The sequence below is a fragment of the Dendrobates tinctorius genome, unplaced genomic scaffold, assembly GCF_039654945.1.
Source record: "Dendrobates tinctorius isolate UK_male_01 unplaced genomic scaffold, ASM3965494v1 ptg000086l, whole genome shotgun sequence".
Classification (NCBI taxonomy): Eukaryota; Metazoa; Chordata; class Amphibia; order Anura; family Dendrobatidae; genus Dendrobates; species Dendrobates tinctorius.
Window position 1 is genome coordinate 59,195,565 of NW_027361754.1, and position 24,261 is coordinate 59,219,825.

The 24,261-nt window shown below is 46.9% G+C and overlaps 1 protein-coding gene across 1 annotated transcript in view; it reads left to right on the forward strand.

Annotated features, from left to right (window-relative positions):
* The window catches only part of LOC141097929 (ATPase family AAA domain-containing protein 3-A), a 112,428-nt gene that overhangs the window by 47,621 nt on the left and 40,546 nt on the right, over positions 1-24,261 (forward strand). The window contains exon 8 of the mRNA XM_073585456.1: positions 21,671-21,826. Within this exon, the coding sequence (XP_073441557.1) occupies positions 21,671-21,826 (156 nt within the window). The remainder of the gene's footprint in view (positions 1-21,670; positions 21,827-24,261) is intronic.

The following is a 24,261-nucleotide window of genomic DNA, read 5'->3' on the forward strand; positions in this document are numbered from 1 at the left end:
AAATAGTGGTTTACCCCCACATGTGGGGTATCAGCATACTCAGGACAAATTGCACAATAACTTTTAGGGCCCTGTTACCCTTGGGGAAAATAAAAATTGGGGTGAAAAGATCATTTTTGTGGAAAAAATATGATTTTTTAATTGTACCGCTGTACGTTATAAACTTCTGTAAAGCCCTTGTGGGTTCAAAGTTCTCACCACATATCTAGATAAGTTCCTTGGGGGGTCTAGTTTCCAAAATGGGGTCACTTGTAGGGGGTTTCCACTGTTTAGGTACATCAGGGACTCTCCAAACGTGACATGGCGTCCGATCTGAATTCCAGCCAATTTTGCATTGAAAAAGTCAAACGGCGCTCCTTCCATTCTGAGCTCTGCCATGCGCCGAAACAGTCGTTCCCCCCCCACAAATCAGGTATCCGCGTACTCAGGACAAATTGCACAATAACTTTTGCAGTCCAATTTCTCCTGTTACCCTTGGTAAAATAAAAAAAATTGAACCTGAAGTATTTTTTTTGTGAAAAAAAGTTAGATGTTCATTTCTTTTTAAATATTCAAAAAAATTCCTGTGACGTACCTAATGGGTTAATAAACTTCTTGAATGTGGTTTTGAGCACCTTAAGGGGTTCAGTTTTTAGAATGGTGTCACTTTTGGGTATTTTCTATCATATAGACTTCTCAAAGTGGCTTCAAATGTGATGTGGTCCTAAAAATAAAATGGTGTTGTAAAAATGAGAAATCGCTGGTCAACTTTTAACCCTTATAACTTCCTAACAAAAAAAAATTTTGGTTCCAAAATTGTGCTGATGTAAAGTAAACATGTGGGAAATGTTAGTTATCAAGTTTTTTGTGTGCCGTATCTCTGTGATTTAAGGGCAGAAAAATTCAAAGTTGGAAAATTGCGAAATTTTCAAAATTTTTGCCAAATTTCCGTTTTTTTCACAAATAAACGCAAGTTATTTGAATGAAATTTTACCACTAACATGAAGTACAATATGTCACGAGAAAACAATGTCAGAATCACCGGGATCCATGGAAGCGTTCCAGAGTTATGACCTCATAAAGGTACAGTGGTCAGAATTGTAAAAATTGGCCCGGTCATGAACGTGCAAACCACCCTTGGGGGTGAAGGGGTTAATTATACATTGCATTTAAAAGGGGTTATCGTCTAATTATGACTTATCTTTAGTGTATATTTATCAGTGTCTTTGTCGCTAGAGGTCTCACTTATCAAGAGAATGGGAGTCCTGAGCATGCTGTTCTAATTCATCAAGATGTACTGGGCTCTCTCTATCAGTCCCATAGACAATGAATGGAGCTGCAGTGCATTATGATGAAGGGGGTATACAGGACCCCATTCTCATGATTGGTGTTGGTCCCAAGCATAGAGCAGAGACCCTCAGACATTGAGTGAGTGGAACCTCACCCAAATAATAGGGTTGATGGTGGAAGTGTTCAGGCAGTTAAATCCGGTCTTAGAAACTGGAGGCAGGAGAAATCGAAGGGCAAACATATGGGAGCTGCAGTTTCACCAGATGTGGTGGGCTTTGTTACTGACCTTTGGTCTAGGCCCCTGCAATTTTCCTGAGTTGCTGAGGAGTGCCTTTTTAAGCGGGACTCTGCAAGCTTGCATGACAGCTATGTACAAATCATATTTCTGATGAATGTCCCCTATTGAATTCCTATCCTCCCGGATCATACCTTGTGCTTAGAGATGCCAACCAGCAGCTATACATGGTATTTTGCAGTAAACTTACCGACGTGACTACACGTGACGATACGTGTTGCACAGAATATTTTCATTTGCCTGTGCGCTGTGTGTATCTCGCCCTGGACGGGGCCAGCAAAGGATGAGACCGCAGGGACTACTGAGCCGTGGCTAATGAGGAGAATTACGTTATCTGAGTATCACTTAGTTTTGTGCCCCACACAGAAGGGGCTTCATTTAACCTCCATGGTTCTGGGAGAGGTGGCAGTGATTCATGTAAAACCTACAAGACCAAGGCAGTGCAGGTGTAGGACCCCTCGACGGTGTAGGTGTTGGACCCTGCAGTGTGCTGTTACAAGACCTGTTAGGTGCAGATCCTGCTCTGGCTGCCCGTTGCACTCCTACTTTTACTACCTTTTAGGTATTGCACCAGTTTCGGCTTTAAGTATGGGCCAAAAATGTTGCAAATCATGATGTGTATCACAATTCGGAATACAGTGAGTTTTTTTTTCCTCTTTGCTCATCAAAAGTGGAAAGTGATCTGGATTTTAACCATTGCAAGCACAGATTTCACTTTCTGACTATGAGCCTCTGTTATCCTTTCTGGAAATGTATCAATAAACAGACTGAGTGTTACGATTCCTCAAAGTGCGTTCCCGCTGTCTTGTCGTCACTGACAGTATACTAGGGCTAAATCCAAATGACAAGGGGAATGGCAATTCCCAGTTGTCCATGCAATTGTACATTTCCAAGAGGAATAACCGAGGCACGGCACAACATAGTTGTAAAAATGTTTCCTCTAGCGGACACTGAACCAGCAGAGGAGTCAGTGATGTTAGGTGACCTGAGAAAAGAATTGTGAATAAGGCCAAATTCAGACATCCATGAAACTGGGTCGGAGTGCAGAATGTGACGTCCAGACCAGTAGGAGGTTGCCTGACTCGAATTGAGTAGCCTCATTTATGCCTATGAGGCTGTTGAATCTACAGTGGGTACGGAAAGTATTCAGACCCCTTTAAATTTTTCATTCTTTGTTTTATTGCAGCCATTTGGTAAATTCAAACAAGTTATTTTTTTTTCTTATTAATGTACACTCTACACCCCATCTTGACTGAAAAAAAAACAAATGTAGAAATTTTTGCAAATTTATTAAAAAAGAAAAACTGAAATATCAAATGGTCATAAGTATTCAGACCCTTTGCACAGTATTGAGTAGAAGCACCTTTTTGAGCTAGTACAACCATGAGTTGTCTTGGGAATGATGCATCAAGTTTTTCACACCTAGATTTAGGGATCCTTTGCCATTCTTCCTTGCAGATCCTCTCAAGTGGCGTCAGGTTGGATGGTGAACGCTGGTGGACAGCCATTTTCAGGTCTCTCCAGAGATGCTCAATTGGGTTTAGGTCAAGGCTCTGGCTGGGCCAGTCAAGAATGGTCAGAGTTGTTATGAAGCCACTCCTTTGTTATTTTAGCTGTGTGCTTACTGTCATTATCTTGTTGGAAGGTGAGCCTTCAGCCAAGTCTGAGGTCCAGAGCACTCTGGAAGAGGTTTTCATCCAGGATATCTCTGTACTTGGCCACATTGATGTTTCCTTCAATTGCAACCAGTCGTCCTGTCCCTGCAGCTAAAAAACACCCCCATAGTATGATACTGCCACCACGTTTGACTGTTGGGATTGTATTGGGCAGGTGATAAGCAGTGCTTGGTTTTCTCCACACATATCGCTTAGAATTATCACCAAAAAGTTTTATCTTTGTCTCATCAGACCAGAGAATCTATTTCTCATAGTCTGGGAGTCCTTCGTGTGTTTTTTAGCAAACTCTATGCAGGCTTTCATATGTCTTGCATTGAGGAGAGGCTTCCGTTGGGCCACTCTGCCATAAAGACCCGACTGGTCGAGGGCTGCAGTGATAGTTATCTTTGTGGAACTTTCTCCCATCTCCCTACTGCATCTGTGTAGCTCAGCAACAGTGATCTTGGGGTTCTTTTTTACCTCTCTCACCGAGGCTCTTCTCCCATGATTGCTCAGTTTGGCTGGATGGCCAGGTCTAGGAAGACTTATGCTGGTCCCAAACTTCTTCCATTTAAAGGGAATCTGTCACCCTATTTTTCGCCTATCAGCTGCTGGCACTGACATCAGGGACTTATCTACCGCATTCTGTAATGCTGTAGATAAGCCCCCGATGTAACCTAAAAGATAAGAAAAATGAATTAAATTATACTCACCCAGGGGCGGTCCTTGTTCGGGTCCGGAGGGAGTCGCGGTACGGTCCGGCGCCTCCCTTCTTCTAACGGTGACGTCTTCTTCTTTCCTTCCTGTCGTGGCTCCTGCACAGGCGCCGGTTACATTGAGGGCTTATCTACAGCATTACAGAATGCTGTAGATAAGCCCCTGATGTCGGTGGCAGCAGCTGATAGGCGTAAAATAGGTGACAGATTCCCTTTAAGGGATTATGGAGGCCACTGTGCTCTTAGGAACCTTGAGTACAGCAGAAATTCTTTTGTAACCTTGGCCAGATCTGTGCCTTGCCACAATTCTGTCTCTGAGCTCCTTGGCCAGTTCCTTTGATCTCATGATTCTCATTTGGTCTGACATGCTCTTTGAGCTGTGAGGGCTTTAGTGTGTGCCTTTACAAATCAAGTCTGGGATTTTTTTTTTCAATCAAGATGGGGTGCAGAGTGTACATTAATGAGAAAAAAATGAACTTGTTTGAATTTACCAAATGGCTACAATGAAACAAGAAGTGAAAAATTTAAAGGGGTCTGAATACTTTCCGTACCCACTGTACGTCAGAAGATCCACGGCCGGTCTGGACGTCAGTCCGACCGTATAAAAGGAAAACTTCCATAGCAACCAGTCACAGCTCGTGAAAAATGAAAGATGGTCTATGGTTGTCTCCGGTAACAGTCTCTCTTGTTTTCTTCTACCCATGGCAACCAATCATAGTGCAGATTTCATTTTTCAAGAGCACTGTAGGAAGTGAAAGCTGTGCTCTGATGGTTGCTAGGGCCAATAAAGGCCATTTCAGAAATCTCCCAAATGTTGTGCAATATAAACCAGAGTTTTGTCAAACTTTAAACTGTCTGAGCTTTAAAGGGGGTATGTGATTAGAGAAGACTCCTCTTTCACAATGAATTCAGGAGCAGAAACCTGATTTTTTTTTTTTTTTTTTTTTTTATTATACATGACTAGCCAGGCTGCTGCAGTATTACATGGCATCCAGTCAGATAAGTGATGGTCCATGTAATGCAAGGGCAACATGGCCAACAGATCGGTAGTAGAGGTCTCCCAGTATGGCTCAAATGGAGGCTCCCTCTATAATGTTCATACAGTCATGGTCGACATTGTTGGCACCCCTGAAATTGTTCTAAAAAATGATGTATTTCTCCCAGAAATGTATTTGGATTACACATGTTTTGTTAGTTTCCTTTGTGTGTATTGGAACACAAAAAAATTGAAAAAAAGACGAATTGGACATAATTTCAGTCAAAACCCCCAAAATGCGCCAGACAATAGTGTTGGCACACAATTTCAGACTGTCTCTAAAATTCCTGCAACGTCGGTGGTTCTTCATTATCTGGCGATCAATTTTCTCACAATATACAATAACTTGGCTATAGCCAGCTTATGACATTTAAGTACCCAGATCTCCTCTACGTATCCCAACATACACACCACGGGATCCCTCTCAATTCTGCAGTTATATAACCTTCCAATTGCGGCACTCACTTCTAACCAAAATGTAATCAATTTTGGACATTGCCATAGCATATGCAGAATCCCGGCCCCTTCAGCCCGACACCTTGGACATTCCGAAGTCTGTCTCAAACCAGCTTTGTAAAATCTGTCTGAAGTCCTATATACTCTATGTATACTTGTGAAAGTCTGGCCGGCTTGCTTAAGGGCCCGTTACACGTAGCGATATCGCTAGCAATATCGCTACATGTGACACTTGCCTCCGACCGGCTGCCCCGCGATGATCACGCGAGAACGGCCTGGGCCATTTCTCGTCGGCCGATTCCTGCTGGGCTTCCTGTGGCGCCGACGACGAGCGACGCGTGGAGCCGGGCGGGAGGACGCAGGATCGCCTCGTCTGACAGGTAAGTAGCGACCCCCGACCACTGCTATGTCGCTGGTGAGATCTGCCTGTGTGGCAGCTCACTAGCGACCACTTAGCAATGCACCTCAGATTTCTCTCTTGCTTTGATCGGGTAACTTTGTAGGAAGGTAAACAGTAGGTCCCTGTAAATACAGTATCTGACACAACTCCTCTTGTCCCCCCTTTTGCACATATGTAATTCACCAGGATATCCGTCTGAACCATCAAATTAGGATAAAACCCCGTGTGCACAACTGTGGTGGTGCCGAGGTAGTTTCCCAAAGCATATATAGTATAATGAAAACCTGGCACTCAACTTAAATGCTTAAATGGAACAGTTTATTTGTAGTACCAAACAAAATACGAAAAGCGCCCTCCAGTCTAAGTACAGACAATCTTTGAGCACGTAACTGATGAAGGTCTGCACTGACCGAAACGTTTTGTTTGGTACTACAAATAAACTCTTCCATTTAAGCATTTAAGTTGAGTGCCAGGTTTTCATTATACTGAACCATCATATTGACCATTTTGCTCTGTGTCATGTAAGCATGATGAAACTGTCTATACTGAAACCTACAGACCTCCGCTAGCCCATACGTCTGCTGTAATTTCTCAAAGGATAACAGACCTTGTCTATCCCGTGTCTGGCCGATGCTTGTTCAGATTCACCTGTGGCAAGTAACAGGTGTGGGCAATATAAAAATCACACCTAAAACCAGATGAAAAGGGGAGACTGTAACTCAAGCTCAATCTTCACATTGTTTTGAGTGCACGCCACAATAATCATGGAGAACAGAACTGTCTGAGTACTTGAGAATTAAAATTGTTGACAAATATCAACAATTTCAAGGTTACAAGTCTATCTCCAGAGATCTTGATGTTCTTTTGTCCACAATGTGCAACATAAACAAGAAGTTTACAACCCATGGCACTGTAGCTAATCTCCCTGGACGTGGATTGCAGAGAAAAATTGAAGAAAGGTTACAACAAAGGATAGTCCGGATGGTGGATAAGCAGCTCCAATCAAGTTCTAAAGAAATTCAAGCTATCCAGCAGGCTCAGGGTGTATCATTGTTAGAGCGAACTATCCATCAAAATTTTAAAGAAATTAAACGCTATGGCAGGAAACCCAGGAGGATCCACTGCTGACAAAAGACATAAAGCTAGACTTCAGATTGCCAAAATATACGCGAGTAAATCAAAATCCTTCTGGGAAATCGTTTTGTGGACAGATGAGACCAATATAGAGCTTTTTGGTAAAGCACATCATTTCACTGTTTACCGAAAATGGAATGATGCCTAGATAAAAGAACACAGTACCTACAGTCAAATATGGTAGAGGTTCAAACATGTTTTGGGGTTATTTTGCTGCCTCTGCCACTGGGTGTCTTGAGTGTGTGCAGGCATCATGAAATCTGAAGATTACGTAAGGATTTTTGGTCTCAATATAGTGCCCAGTGTCAGAAAGCTGGGTTTGCGTCCTAAATCATAGGTCTTCCAGCAGGACAATGACCCCAAACATACTCCAAGATGCTCCCAGAAATGGATGGAAGCAAAGTGCTGGAGCGTTCTGAAGTGGCCAGCAATCAATCTGGATCTAAATCCCATTGAACACCTGTGGAGAGATCTTAAAATTGCTGTTGGGAGAAGGTGAAATATGAGAGCTGGAGCAGTTTGCAAAAGAAGAGTGGTCACAAACTGCAGTTGAGAGGTGTAAGAAGCTTGTTGATGGTTATAGGAAGCTACTGATTGCAGTTATTTATTCCAAAGGGTGTGCAACCATATATGTTGAGGGTGCAAACAATTTTGTCTATCCCATTTGTAAGATTTCGTGTGAAATCATGGCCAATTTCTTTTTTTTTTTTCATTTTTCTTTCTGTTATAATCCACACAAAGGAAGCAAACGTAAATAACAAAATGTGTGATTACAATAATTTTCTTGGAGAAATACTTCATTTTCTGGAACAATTTCTATATATATATATATATATATATATATATATATATATATATAACCACATCCTAGATATCCCTGAATTAAATATTCCAGTTGCAAATTTGTATTCATTGCATAGTGGAATGTATTCAGAACATTAAAACATAACAGTTATTAATGTAAATCAAAATGAATATCCCATGGAGGTCTAAAATCAAATTACAGGCTGATCCAACTTCAGTGGAAATGCCTCATGATAAGGAAATGATGCTCAGTATTGTTTGTGGCCTTCACGTGCCTGTATTGACCTCCCTACTGTACAACGCCTGGGCATGCTCCTGATGAGGCGGCAGATGGTGTCCTGAGGGATCTCCTCCCAGACCTGGATTAAAGCATCCACCAACTCCTGGACTGTCTGTGGTGCAACGTGACGTTGGTGGATGGAGCGAGACATGATGTCCCAGATGTTCTCAATTGGATTCAGATCTGGGGAATGGGCAGGCCAGTCCATAGCTTCAATGCCTTCATCGTGCAGGAACTGCTGACACACTCCAGCCACATGAGGTCTGGCATTATCCTGCATTAGGAGGAACCCAGGGCAAACCGCACCAGCAATATGGTCTCACAAGGGGTCTGAGGATCTCATCTCGGTACCTAATGGCAGTCAGGCTACCTCTGGCGTGCACCTAGGGGGCTGTGCGGCCCTCCAAAGAAATGCCACACCACACCATTACTGACCCACTGCCAAACCGGTCATGCTGAAGGATGTTGCAGGCAGCAGATCGCTCTCCACGGCGTCTCCAGACTCTGTCACGACTGTCATGTGCTCAGTGTGAACCTGCTTTCATCTGTGAAGAGCACAGGGCGCCAGTGGCCAATTTGCTAATCCTGGTGTTCTGTGGCAAATGCCAAACGTCCTGCACGGTGTTGGGCTGCGAGCACAACCCCCATCTGTGGACGTCGGGCCCTCAGACCATCCTCATTGAGTCGGTTTCTAACCGTTTCTGCAGACACATGCATATTTGTGGCCTGCTGGAGGTCATTTTGCAAGGCTCTGACAGTGGTCCTCCTGTTCCTCGCGCAAAGGCTGAGGTGGTCCTGCTGCTGGTTTGTTGCCCTCCTACGGCCCCCTCCACGTCTCCTGGTGTACTGGCCTGTCTCCTGGTACCGCCTCTGGACACTACGCTGACAGACACAGCAAACCTTCTTGCCACAGCTCGCATAGATGTGCCATCCTGGTTTTGCTGCACTACCTGAGCCACTTGTGTGGGTTGTAGAGTCCGTCTCATGCTACCACGAGTGTGCAAGCGCAACCAACATTCAAAAGTGACCAAAACATCAGCCAGAAAGCATTGGTACAGAGATGTGGTCTGTGGTCCCCACCTGCAGAACCACTCCTTTATTGAGGATGTCTTGATAATTGTCAATCATTTCCATCTGTTGTCTATTCCAATTGCACAGCAGCATGTGAAATTTGATTGTCAATCAGTGTTGCTTCCTAAGTGGACAGTTAGATTTACTTGGGAGTTATATTCTGTTGCTTAAGTGCTCCCTTTATTTCTTTGAGCAGCATGTGTGTATGTGTATATACATATGTACATATACATATACACGCATGAACTGCCGTCAGCATTTTAGGCTCTGCTATTTTCTCACACGTATGATGTATAATTCCCATAACTGGGGTTAATGTTCCTGAGGTGTTCTACCGATATGAATGTTAGTTTTCTGCCATAATCAATATGTAGTCCTCATAAATATTCAGTGTCGGCCATTCTGCCCTCTGTTACCATGGAGATACGAGGATGATTTTGCCATTTGCTTCACAAATTTATACCTAACCAGATCTTTATTCTAATGAGGTTCTCCTAAAACCAGATGGTTTGTGCCAGTCACATATCGCAAGGTTTATGCGCCCCATACCCTCCTCCTAAATGTAATTTTATGGATTTGCATATTCAATAATATCTATATATCTATAATATAACGGGCTAAGTGTCACTCTGTCCGAAGCCTTTATAGACTGCACCTGCGCAGTCTGGCTCCATACAGAGTGACGCACCCCCCCCCAGGCGATTGCGGAAGACGCATACCAGGATAGGGATGAGGGAGTACAATGCATACCAGGATTGGGGGATGAGGGGTGCCATGCATACCAGGATAGGGGGTGAGGGGACCATGCATACCAGGATAAGGATGAGGAAGTACCATGCATACCAGGATTGGGGGATGAGGGGTACCATGCATACCAGGATAGGGGGTGAGGGGACCATGCATACCAGGATAGGGATGAGGGAGTACCATGCATACCAGGATTGGGGGATGAGGGGTGCCATGCATACCAGGATAGGGGGTGAGAGGACCATGCATACCAGGATAAGGATGAGGGAGTACCATGCATACCAGGATAGGGGGATGAGGGGTATCATGCATACCAGGATTGGAGGGTGAGGGAGTACCATGCATACCAGCATGGGGGATGAAGGGAGTACCATGCATACCAGGATTGGGGGTGAGGGGTACCATACATACCAGGATTGGGGGTGAGGGGTACCATGCATACCAGGATAGGGGGTGAGGGGTACCATGCATACCAGGATAGGGGGTGAGGGGACCATGCATACCAGGATGAGGGTGTACCATGCATACCAGGATTGGGGGATGAGGGGTACCATGCATACCAGGATTGGAGGGTGAGGGGACCATGCATACCAGGATTGGAGGATGAGGGGTACCATGCATACCAGGATAGGGGGTGAGGGGACCATGCATACCAGGATAAGGATGAGGGAGTACCATGCATACCAGGATTGGGGGATGAGGGGTACCATGCATACCAGGATTGGAGGGTGAGGGGGACCATGCATACCAGGATGGGGGATGAGGGAGTACCATGCATGCCAGGATAGGGATGAAGGCGTACCATGCATACCAGGATTAGGGGATGAGGGGTACCATGTATACCAGAATTGGGGGATGAGGGGTACTATACAATACCACGATTGGGGGATGAGGGGTATCATGCATACCAGGATTGGGGGATGAGGGGTATCATTCATACCAGGATTGGGGGGTGAGGGGTACCATGTATACCAGGATTGGGGGGGTGAGGGGTACCATGTATACCAGGATTGGGGGATGAGGGGGTACCATGCATACCAGGATTGGGGGATGAGGGGTACCATGCATACCAGGATTGGGGGATGAGGGGTACCATGCATACCAGGATTGGGGGATGAGGGGTACCATGCATACCAGGATTGGGGGATGAGGGGTACCATGCATACCAGGATTGGGGGATGAGGGGTACCATGCATACCAGGATTGGGGGATGAGGGGTACCATGCATACCAGGATTGGGGGATGAGGGGTACCATGCATACCAGGATTGGGGGATGAGGGGTACCATGCATACCAGGATTGGGGGATGAGGGGTACCATGCATACCAGGATTGGGGGATGAGGGGGTACCATGCATACCAGGATTGGGGGATGAGGGGGTACCATGCATACCAGGATTGGGGGATGAGGGGGTACCATGCATACCAGGATTGGGGGATGAGGGGACCATGCATACCAGGATTGGAGGATGAGGGGTACCATGCATACCAGGAATGGAGGGTGAGGGGTACCATGCATACCAGGATTGGAGGGTGAGGAGTACCATGCATACCAGGATTGGAGGGTGAGGAGTACCATGCATACCAGGATTGGAGGGTGAGGGGACCATGCATACCAGGATGGGGGGGTGAGGGGACCATGCATACCAGGATAAGGATGAGGGAGTACCATGCATACCAGGATTGGGGGATGAGGGGTACCATGCATACCAGGACAGGGGGTGAGGGGACCATGCATACCAGGATAAGGATGAGGGAGTACCATGCATACCAGGATAGGGGGATGAGGGGTACCATGCATACCAGGATTGGGGGATGAGGGATACCATGTATACCAGGATTGGGGGATGAGGGGTACCATGCAATGCCACGATTGGGGGATGAGGGGTACCATGCAATATCACGATTGGGGGGTGAGGGGTATCATGCATACCAGGATTGGGGGGTGAGGGGTACCATGCATACCAGGATTGGGGGGTGAGGGGTACCATGTATACCAGGATTGGGGGGTGAGGGGTACCATGCATACCAGGATTGGGGGATGAGGGGTACCACGCATACCAGGATTGGGGGATGAGGGGTACCACGCATACCAGGATTGGGGGATGAGGGGTACCACGCATACCAGGATTGGGGGATGAGGGGTACCACGCATACTAGGATTGGGGGATGAGGGGTACCACGCATACCAGGATTGGGGGATGAGGGGTACCACGCATACCAGGATTGGGGGATGAGGGGTACCACGCATACCAGGATTGGGGGATGAGGGGTACCACGCATACCAGGATTGGGGGATGAGGGGTACCACGCATACCAGGATTGGGGGATGAGGGGTACCACGCATACCAGGATTGGGGGATGAGGGGTACCACGCATACCAGGATTGGGGGATGAGGGGTACCACGCATACCAGGATTGAGGGATGAGGGGTACCACGCATACCAGGATTGGGGGATGAGGGGTACCACGCATACCAGGATTGGGGGATGAGGGGTACCACGCATACCAGGATTGGGGGATGAGGGGTACCACGCATACCAGGATTGGGGGATGAGGGGTACCACGCATACCAGGATTGGGGGATGAGGGGTACCACGCATACCAGGATTGGGGGATGAGGGGTACCACGCATACCAGGATTGGGGGATGAGGGGTACCACGCATACTAGGATTGGGGGATGAGGGGTACCACGCATACCAGGATTGGGGGATGAGGGGTACCACGCATACCAGGATTGGGGGATGAGGGAGTACCATGCATACTAGGATGAAGAATGGGGTGCCATGCATACCAGGATTGGGGGGGGTGAGGGTACCATGCATACCAGGATAGGAATGAGGAGTGCCTTGCATACCAGGATAGGAGGGTGGCAGCACATACCAGGATGGCAGACCATATACCAATAAAAATGCTCGACACCCGGGCGTCGTAGAACGGGTTCATAGCTAGTGTGTGTGTGTGTGCATGTGTGTGTGTATGTGTGTGTGTGTATGTATGTGTATATATATATATATATATATATATATATATATATATATATATATATACATACACTCACTGGCCACTTTATTAGGTACACCTGTCCAACTGTGTGTTAAGACTTAATTTCTAATCAGCCAATCACATGGCGGCAACTCAGTGCATTTAGGCATGTAGACATGGTCAAGACAATCTCCTGCAGTTCAAACCGAGCATCAGTATGGGGAAGAAAGGTGATTTGAGTGCCTTTGAACGTGGCATGATTGTTGGTGCCAGAAGGGCTGGTCTGAGAATTTCAGAAACTGCTGATCTACTGGGATTTTCACGCACAACCATCTCTAGGGTTTACAGAGAATGGTCCGAAAAAGAAAAAAAATCCAGTGAGCGGCAGTTCTGTGGCCGGAAATGCCATGTTGATGCCAGAGGTCAGAGGAGAATGGGCAGACTGGTTCGAGCTGATAGAAAGGCAACAGTGACTCAAATTGCCACCCGTTACAACCAAGGTAGGCAGAAGAGCATCTCTGAACGCACAGTGCGTCGAACTTTGAGGCAGATGGGCTGCAGCAGCAGAAGACCACACTGGGTACCACTCCTCTCAGCTAAGAACAGGAAACTGAGGCTACAATTTGCACAAGCTCATCGAAATTGGACAGTAGAAGATTGGAAAAACGTTGCCTGGTCTGATGAGTCTCGATTTCTGCTGCGACATTCGGATGGTAGGGTCAGAATTTGGCGTAAACAACATGAAAGCATGGATCCATCCTGCCTTGTATCAACGGTTCAGGCTGGTGGTGGTGGTGTCATGGTGTGGGGAATTTTTTCTGGGCACTCTTTGGGCCCCTTGGTACCAATTGAGCATCGTTGCAACGCCACAGCCTACCTGAGTATTGTTGCTGACCATGTCCATCCCTTTATGACCACAATGTACCCAACATCTGATGGCTACTTTCAGCAGGATAATGCGCCATGTCATAAAGCTCGAATCATCTCAGATTGGTTTCTTGAACATGACAATGAGTTTACTGTACTCAAATGGCCTCCTCAGTCACCAGATCTCAATCCAATAGAGCATCTTTGGGATGTGGTGGAACGGGAGATTCGCATCAGGGATGTGCAGCCGACAAATCTGCGCCAACTGTGTGATGCCATCATGTCAATATGGTCCAAAATCTCTGAGGAATGCTTCCAGCACCTTGTTGAATCTCTGCCACGAAGAATTGAGGCAGTTCTGAAGGCAAAAGGGGGTCCAACCCCTTACTAGCATGGTGTACCTAATAAAGTGGCCAGTGAGTGTATATATATATTATATATATATTCATATTACTATTGTCAGACTCTATGAGGGAGTGGAGGTCAAGGTGAAATCTGCATAATTTCTGCATCTAAAATCTTCCCACTTTCTGCCCTTATTTATGCACTTTTATACGCCTTTTTTTTGGGGGAGGGGGGAGGCTGCAGAAATGCACCAAAAACAGTGCTGATCCAGTGGTTTATCTGGGTGATCTTGAGTCCCCATTGAAATGGTTGGGGTAAATGCTGACCACAAAAATTTACTTTTTTCTTCAAAAATTGCTGATGTGGATTTTGATAACGCAGTTTCTGTGTGGATTCAGCACAAAAACACTCACAGGTTTTGGATTAGATTAAGGTAAAACTCATCCACATTGCTGGAACTGTAAAACTTGTAGCTTATGCTAAGCTTTTTGGAAAACAAATTGCAGCATCAATTCTGATTTATAGCCTGTATTGCAGCACACAGTTGCATTCACCATTTTGCTGACTTCAGAGCTTAAATCTCGCCTTGAAATTCCTGATTTAGGTTGTTTTGTAATTTGTTCTGTATTTATATATATATATATTTAGGACCCCTTTAATGTTGCCCTTTTAACCTATGTTCACACATTGCATTTTTGCTGCATTCTTTATTTCTCCTTCCCCTCATTGGGGGGACACAGGACTGTGGGTGTTTGCTACTGCCGCTAGGAGGCTAACACTAAGTGAGTACAAAAAAAAAGTTAGCTCCTCCTCCGCAGTATGCACCCTCACACTGACTCTAAGCGAACCAGTTCATGCTTAGTGTCCGTAGGAGGCACACGAGTCTGGTTTTCAGACCATTCTTTTTTCTTTTCTTTTTTTTTCTTTTTCATCATGAAGACGAGATGGGGGCAACGGACCCTATTGAAAGGTCCGATCTCCCCAAACTAACAGGCAAGCACGTGGATTGTCGCCTCCACGTATCCTCTCCTGCAACGTGGGACATTATGCCGGACACAGCCCTGACCACCCTAAGGTAGAGAAACCCTAGGCTGCACAGAGGCATAAAAATAGTCCGTGCGGCCCCCACTGTATCACCAATACTGAGACTGCGGTGATGGAAGGAGGTGGCCAGTCCCTCTCCTCATCCCCCATAGGGGAAGACGGATTAAGGGTGCCTGCACCATCCATTAAACAGCCCCCCTCCCCTCTAACCTGGCCATGGAGGGAGCATGGGGAAGAAGGGTGGGCTGGGAGGGCTCCTGCAGCGCTGCGTTTCTCTTCGGGGGCGAGGGCCCGGCGTCCTCATCCTCAGGGTGCAGCTTCCGTCCACAGCACTAGTGCCACTTCTAGCGCGCGAGCCCCTTATTCCCTGTGCGACGTGCACCCCAGTGTCTTCCTGCCGACGCCGGAACTTTAGGCCCTGGCTTCGGCCTAAAGCCGACTCATACGGTGTCATTCACCTTATGTATCTCCTGTCGGTCTGCTTTTCCACAAGCGCAGAGTAAACAATTATGCGAAGCCTGCGATTCCGAGCGCGCCCAGAAGCCCTCCGTTGCGACCGAGCACAGTGTACCTAGCCCCCCTGAATGGGCTTCGTCTCTGTCTCAGTGCATGGCATCACTACGTAGGTCAATCGAGTCCCTTCAGGCCCCCCAGTAAGGGGTAGGGACAGTGGCTCGCTTGTCTTGGAAGGATCCTCCACCTCACAGGAGTCATCGGCCTGCAGGGGCCGCTCTCACTATAGACAGACGCAGGGGAAACGAACCCATACGGTGTCTTCCCAGGCCATCCGGCGCCTCGGCATTCATAAGCTCCGGCTCTCGCTCACCCTCACCAGTGTACGATAGCGAGCAGAACTCGGATTATGATTCGGATGGGCCCTTCAATTTGGAGATATCAGGAGACTGTCGATAGTCTCATTGAAGCCGTCAATCAAACCCTGGAGATTGATGATGAATCCAGGGTTTCATTTAAACGGGTCAAACGGCCTCAGTGTTCAGCACTCACCCAGAGTTTGAGGACATAGTGCAGCGGCATAGGGAGCGACCAGACAAACGTTTCTCAGGTCAGAGGGCACTTGAAGCAAGATACCAGTTTGCTTCTGATCTCCGCAAAAAATGGGCAGAATCCCCTCCAGTAGATCCACCCGTGTCACGCTTGGCTTTCAAAACCCTGCTAGCCTTAACTAATGGGTCCTCTATCAATGATCCCACTGCCCGTTTAATAGAGAGCTTTGCTCGTTCAGCTTCGGGTTCAGCTCTCTCCCCTTGCTTCACTGCAACATGGGTGGCAAAGGCCATGGTATCCTGGGCAGAGTCTTTAAATGGAGCCCTGCAGGGTACTGACCTTCCTCCTGAGGTAGTAGATATTGCGAATCAGATCGCTTTGGCCAGAGACTACTTGATTAATGAGTCCTTGGACGCAGCTAACTGCGCAGCACTTGCGGCCGCAAATGCCATTTCCATTGGAGAGCTCTGTGGTTAAGGACATGGCGAACAGACTCAACATCAAAGAAATCCCTAACTTCTCTGCCTTACCCGAGTGGCCGGTTGTTCAGTGAGAAGCTAGATCAACTCATCTCAGACACCACGGGGGGGAAAAAGTAACTTTCTTCACCAACAAAAGGTTAAGCGACCGTTTCGTCACCAACTGCAGGCACATTTTCGGTCTTTTCGTAACACCGGCTGGGCCACATCGACCAATCCTGTCGGCTCATGTCGCTCCACTCAGGACAGAGATCATCAAATCTCATATAGATCCAATCCGTTGGGGAAAAACCGTCCCCACCAGTCCAAATCTAAGGGATCAAGGTCCCACAGATTTTCAACCAAATGACTCGAGGCATTTCCGGTCGACACCAACAAAGTAGGCGGCCACCTGCTCTGGTTTCGCCATGTCTGGCTCACCGTCGTGCACGACGCTTGGGTCAGAGATCTGGTGTCCTCTGGGTACAAAATAGTTTGTCAACCACCCTCCAGAATGGTTTTTTTCTTTCCCATCCTCCCAGAGCGGAGGCACGCGCTCGGTCCTTCTACAAAGCCATCGAGTCACTCCGTCACGACGGAGTTTTCACTCCCGTACCAGAAAACCAAAAATTCCAGGGGTTCTATTCCAATCTGTTTGTGGTCCTGAAGGATGGAACTGTAAGGCCCATTCTGGACCTAAAGCTCCTAAACAGACTTGTCAAAATCAGGCATTTCCGGATGGAGTCCCTTCGCTCCGTCATTTTATCAATAGAAAAGGGAGAATTTTTGGCTTCTATTGACATCCAAGACGCCTACCTTCATATCCCTGTTTTTTCCTCCCTCGCATCAAAGGTTCCTACACTTCGCTGTCCACGGCCTACATTGCGAGTTCACAGCCCTGCCTTTCAGGCTAGCCACCGCCCCCAGGGTGTTCACAAAGTTCATGGCGGCTGTCATGTCCATCCTGCATTCTCTGGGCATAGTCGTCTTGCCATATTTGGACGACCTCCTGGTCAAAGGATTGTCTTTCCAGGCTTGCGAAGAATGCGTCAACATCACGTTGGATACGCTTTCTCGCCTGGGGTGGCTGGTAAACTTGAAAAAGTAATCCCCTGTCCCAACTCAGAAGATTTCCTTCTTAGGAATGATCTTGAACACCCAGAGGGTTGGTAATTCTCTCTCGGGACAAGGCCCTTGCCCTCTGTCAGGGAGTCCAGGCACTCCGACAGCCAGTTCCTTGTGACATCCGTTTCTGCATAAGGGTCCTGGGGAATATGTTGGCAGCAATCTAAGCAGTTCTGTTTGCCCAGCTTCACCTTTGTCCCCTGCAGCACGCCCTTTTGGCAACTTGGGACAAGAGTCCGTTTTCCCTCGACCACTCTTGCTGGCTGTCCGCTCAGATCAGGCAAGCACTCAGGGGGTGTACACTGAATTCTTCCCTTCAGGGGAAGTCGTTTCCCCTGGACCATTGGCTGGTGGTCACTACCAATGCCAGTCTTCTCGGCTGGTAAGCTGTTTTCCGTCACCACATGGTTCAAGGACGTTGGTCGCCTCTGGAATCGGGCCTCCCGATCAACCTCCTAGAAATGTGAGCGATCTGGCTGGCTTTGCGGCATTTTCATCATCTCCTGGCAGGTCGCCCTGTCCGGATCCCGTCGGACAATGCCACGGTCGTGGCTTACATCAATCACCAAGGGGGCACCCGCAGCAGAGCAGCCATGCGTGAAGTAGAATACATTCTCCGCTGGCCAAGAAGAATTACTCAGTGATTTCGGCAGTTCATATTCCAAGTGTAAGGAACTGGGCGGTAGACTTTTCTCAGCCGGCAGGGTCTTGCTTCCGGGGAGGTTCTCTCCATCACGAGGTTTTCAGTTAAATTTGTCAACGTTGGAGAACCCCGGATGTGGATCTGATGGCCTCCAGGTTAGACGCCAAGGTGCCAGAGTTTGTCGCTCGGTCCCGGGATCCAGAGGCCATCGCCGTGGACGCCTTGGTTCTGTCATGGAACCAGTTTCGTCTCCCGTACGTGTTTCCCCCGTTACCACTGCTTCTGAAAGTCATCAGGAAGATCAAGTCAGAAGGGGTCCCGGTAATCCTGGTCACCCCAGACTGGCCTCGTCTGGCATGGTACGCAGAGCTAGTGCAACTAGTTGCCGAAGTCCCCTTGTGGCTACCGAATCGTTCGGACCTACTTTCCCAAGGTCCGATCTACCACCAGATCTCAGGGGGGCCCTTTGTTTAACGGCCTGGCCGTTGAGTCCTGGATATTGACCCAAGCCGTTTTTTCCCGGGATGTGGTTACTACAATGATTAGCACCCGGAAGCCCACATCGGCACGTATCTATCGCCGCACCTGGAAAGCCTTCTTTGCGTGGTGCAGATATTGCGGTCGCCCTCCTCTCACTTTCTCCATCCCCAACATTTTAGAATTCCTCCAAGCCGGCCTGTATTCTTATCCGTCCTATTTCAGAGCAAGATTGCTTCCAACCTGCAGATAAAGACTTTCATTCAGGGGGTCTCCCACGTGGTACCTCCCTATAGAGCTCCTCTGGACACCTGGTACCTTAACCTGGTCCTAAGTGATCTGCAGGAACCTTCTTTTGAACCACCGCAGGATCTTTCATTAACGTACCTCTCATGGAAAGTGTTTTTTCTCATTGCCATAACGTTAATCAGGCGGGTTTCGGAGTTGGCTGTCCTATCCTGTCGAGCCCCGTTTCTGATTTTCCCCGGGATAAGGTGGTTCTTTGGCCGCCCCCTCCTTTTAGGCCAAAGGTCGTTTCCTCTTTTCACATTAACGAGGACATTGTCTTGCCCTCGTTTTGCGCAACACCAGTACACCGCGTGGAAAAGGTCCTACATATGTTGGATCTAGTGAAAGCTCTCAGGAGGTACGTGTCTCGGACGGCATCTTTTGTCAGACAGATTCTCCAGGCAGCGGTAGCACATCTATAAACAGTTGGTACTTGTTGCTTAATCCGTTGGGTCAATTTCCCACCCAGGGACTGGTTTGGGACGTCCCACGGTCCTGTGTCCCCCAATGAGGTGAAGGAGAAATAGGGATTTTTGTGGTACTCACTATAAAATACTTTTCTCTGAGAAACTCATTGGGGGACACAGCACTTACCCTGTCAGCCTGATGGCTCTTTTTGTTTTCCTTTTTCCTGTGTCCCCCAATGAGCGTCTCAGAGAAAAGGATTTTACGATACCACAAAAATCCCCTTTTTTTTCTGCATTTTTGTTGTCTCTTGTGCATGCTGATAAAGATAAGTGCCCCCCAAAAAAATCAAGGTCCTTAAGATTTTTGCACCAGGAACTCGGGAAAACCTGATACCTGCATTTTTTGCTGCGTTTTTACCCTTACTCGTTGCTTTCTATTGGTGAAAAAAACACTGAGAAAAGTGACATGTGCAGGTTGCAAAAACGCAGCAGTTTTCCAAATCGGTCAGGAAAAAAAAAAAATATGCATGAGATTTCTGAAATCTCCTAGCTTTTGCAGGTACTTTAAAAAGCTTAAAATTTGCACATAAAAAAGATGCAAAAATGCAACGTGTGAGCATAGCCTTATTGTGTAGGTGGGCAGAAGAGCGTATGCATATGTGATTCCCCTGTGACATCAGTGTTTTTTTTGTTTTTTTTCCTGTGGCATCCTCGTCCTCTGCTGCTGACCCATGATGGTCTCCTTGCCTCGCAGTGTGAATTGCGGCAGTTTTTCAGATTGCTCTCTATTACAGATTCTCCTGTCGCCCAGGTGTCTAGTGGCTCTCGTGACCTCATCATGCCAGTGGCCGGCGATTTACTCTGTTCCCCGGGGAATCTTGCAGCTTATCGGCTGTGCTATGTATCCGTTGTTTTGGCCACTGTGACACTTCTCTAATAGGAGCTGTCAGTTTCCCCCTCGCGTCTGATTTTCCCTGGTGAGTGCAGGATGATTGCTGCTTGCCAAGCAGAGATGGCGAGCTTCTGTCACCGGGGAAAGTGGCCCATTTGTCTTCTGACTTTGCAGAAAAATATGCAGTCATGCTCTAAATTTAATCTTGAAACATTCGCTTGTTTCCTGCTCTCCGCGCCACCACGGCGGATCTGTGGGATCTTCCTGCAGGCGTCAATATTCTGCTCTTCTTTTTTTTTTTTTTTTCCTTCCGCTTTGGCATCTTTTCTTGGCATCACCTGAGCCGCCACATTATATAGCATCGAGCATGGATCAGCAACCTTTGTCACTCCAGCTTCTGTGGAACTACCACTCCCAACATACCCTGATGGCATGCTGGGAGTCGTAGTCCACAACAGCTGGAGTGCAAAGGTTGTTTATCCCTGGCATAGCTTGGAGAGGAGCAGTCGGTTATAGTATTAGTTAAAGTATTGGAGCATCTTTTCTTAGGACCCTTACTGCTCCTCTTTCACTCCTCCTGGAAAAATGAATATATATATATCTTTCCCTTATTCCCCTTGTCCATACACATTTTAACTGTCGAATCAGCGCTAACACACTACATTGACATAGAGACAATTATATCCTAGTTGTGTTTTTGTTTTTTTGTATTTTTTCCTTATACATTTCATGGAAGAATAACCAAGCCTTGCATTTTTGCCTTTTTTTTTTTTTTTTTTTTTCCCCATTTTTTAAATATTTTTTAAGCAGCTTTTTTTAGTACACTAATGCTGGCATTCTGCACTTAAAAATTCAACAGCTTTTTCAATATGTTTTTTTTTTTCAGGCTCCCATAGGAGGCTATAGAAGGCAACATGGTGGCTCAGTGATTAGCACTGTATGGTGGCTCAGTGGTTAGCACTGTTGCTGTGCAGCGCTGGAGTCCTGGGTTCAAATCCCACCAAGGACAACATCTGCAAGGCGTTTGTATGTTCTACCCCGTATTTGTGTGGGTTTCCTCCAGGTTCCCAAGTTTCCTCCCACACCCTAAAGACATATTGATAGGGATATAGATTGTGAGCTTCAATGGGCACAGTGATGATGTCTATAAAGCCTTAGGAAGGGAATGCCCTTATGATCCAAATTTCTTGAAAAGAACCTTTAAATGACTTGTGTCCTGTTTTCTATGTATGTTCCTTATGCCTGACTGACTGTCATACTTCTTCCTGCAGGCGGCTGGGTTGACGTTACTCGCATTAGGTGTTTACTCTGCCAAGAACGCCACTGGTGTAGCTGGACGGTACATTGAAGCGCGCCTTGGAAAGCCTTCATTGGTTAGAGACACCTCTCGTATCACAGTAGTGGAGGCAGCCAAGCATCCAGTGAAGGTAGGTTTAAGGCTATGTACCCATGTTGCAGAAATGCTGCGGAAATGTCCGCACTCCCGCCGCATGTAAAACGCATGCAAATTCGCATGCGTTTTTCCCGTGGAAAACAAGCATTTTGCAAGCATTTTTCGCTTAGCATCGCTTGGAAATAGGATGTTAAAATAATAAAAAAGAAATAAAAAATATTGTTTTTCTCACCTTCCGACGGGTCCCAATCTACTCTGCGGCGCTCCCGGGATCTTCCGGTTCCCAGTAATGCTTTGCGCGAAGGACCTGAGACGACGTCACGCTCGCGAGAGCGAGACGTCATCAGCAGTCATTCGCACAAAGCATTACAGGGACTGGAAGATGTCGGGAGAGTGGTGAGAGGCGAGAAGGACTTCGGAGGGTGAGTATCACTATTTTTTATTTTTATTTTATTTTTTACAGGATTATGGTACCCAGGGCCTGGAGGACAGTCTCCTCTCCTCCAGACTTTGGGTACCATCCGCACATGATCCGCTTACTTTGCGCATGGTGGACATAGCCACATGCGGGAAGTAAGCGGATCAGTGCATTCCTATGTGTGTGGAATCGCCGCAATTCCGCAAAAAGAATGAGCATGCTGCGGATTTTTCCGCCATGCGATTCCGCAGTGGAAAAATCCGCAGCATTAGCACAGCATTGCGGAATCCCATAGGATTGCATGGGATGCGTTTTCGCGGCGATTCCGCAGTGGAAAAACGCAACGTGTGCACACAGCCTAAGAGATAGCCGTTCCTTATGATCTCCCATCGGTGAGCCAAAGTGGGAACCCTAAAATATCACCTCTCACTCGGGCATCACTTAAGTGTGCTGCTATGTAGATTTGGCTATGTTATCATTTTGTAAATAGCTCAGGTCTAAATTTACACTGATGTCAGGCACATATTACCCCTTTAAAGGTAACCATATGATAGGGCTTGGTAAAACAATAAAAATGATACCTGTCTTGTAGTTACCCGATGTGCCAATTCTGAGAAATCTAGCTTTGAAGCCACACGCTAATGCCTGGAAGTGCATTGGAGGTGTGGCAATACACAGAGTACATGCGCAGCGATTTATTACAAGAGAGGTATCCTTTTTATTGTTATTTCAGGACCTAAATGCTCGTACTTGTAGGTTGAGTAGTAAAAATAGTCTTCATGGGTTCTCTTTTAAAGGTAATCAGTAGGATCAAGCCTCCTATGCCGTCTATATGGGCATGTAGGTCATAGGAAGCTGAATAAAATGATGCTTGGATATGAGATCCGATATCTTATTCCAGAGAAAGCCACGTTTTTCTTAATATGTAAATGAGCTGTTAAGATCTATGAGCCGAACATAGATTTCCCTAAGGCTCCTCCTTCAGAGCTTATTTTAAATCAAAGGAGCCGTTACCAGTGCGAGACAGGTAGATCCAGAGAACAGGCTGTCAGTCATTACATGTCTCACACTGGTAACGCCCTCTTTCATTTACAATAAGCTCTGGAGGTGGAGTCTCAGAGAGATCGATGTCCGGCCCATAGATCTTAACAGCTCATTTACATATTATGAAAAAGGCGAATTACTCTGGGATAAAACATCATATATCAAGGTATCATTTTATTCAGCTTCCTATGACCTGAGTTCCCATATAGATGGCATAGGAGGGTTGTTCCTACTGACGAATTCCCTTTAAAATAGGAGACACTTCACAATGTGATGATATGTAGATATGAGCTGATACATGAATACATATTGCAGTCGCCATATTTACAAGGGCTATATGTATGTAAGGCATATATCCACTGTAGATAACACTTGGTGCCACTGTAGTGGTTTTAACTATGGGAAGGTCCTCAATCATCCACACGTTCTGAAACCTGAAGAAGACATTAAGTGTATAGGTAACTACTTTGTACTAAGTAAATAAGTTTTCTCCTTCGTCTCATTGGGGGACACAGAGACTGTGGGGTGTGTGCTTCTGCCGTCTGGAGGCTGACACTAAGTATACAAAAAAAGAGTTAGCTCCTCCTCCGCCGCATACACCCTCGCCCCCAGACCGGGCGTAACTCAGTTTTTTGCTTAGTGTCTGATGGAGGCACACGCAGTCTGGAGCTCCAGACTAGGTTTTTTTTTTTTTTTTTTTTTCCTCTATGAAGATAAGACAGGGGCGACGGATCCTATAGAGAGGATCCGATCTCCCCAAATCATCAACGGGCGACCACGTGTGAGTAACCCTCCACGTGTTTCTCTCCCGCACCGAGGGACACATCTGGGACTTTTCCCCGGACAACTATTTTTCTTTTTTATTTTGAAAGAGGCGGCAACGCATCCTGATAAGAGGATTGCGGTTTCCCCATCGTTCCCAACGGGCGAGCACGTGTGAGCGATCCTCCACGTTGTTCTCTCCTGCAACGTGGAAATGCCCCTACCACCCCTAGGTAGTGAGTCCA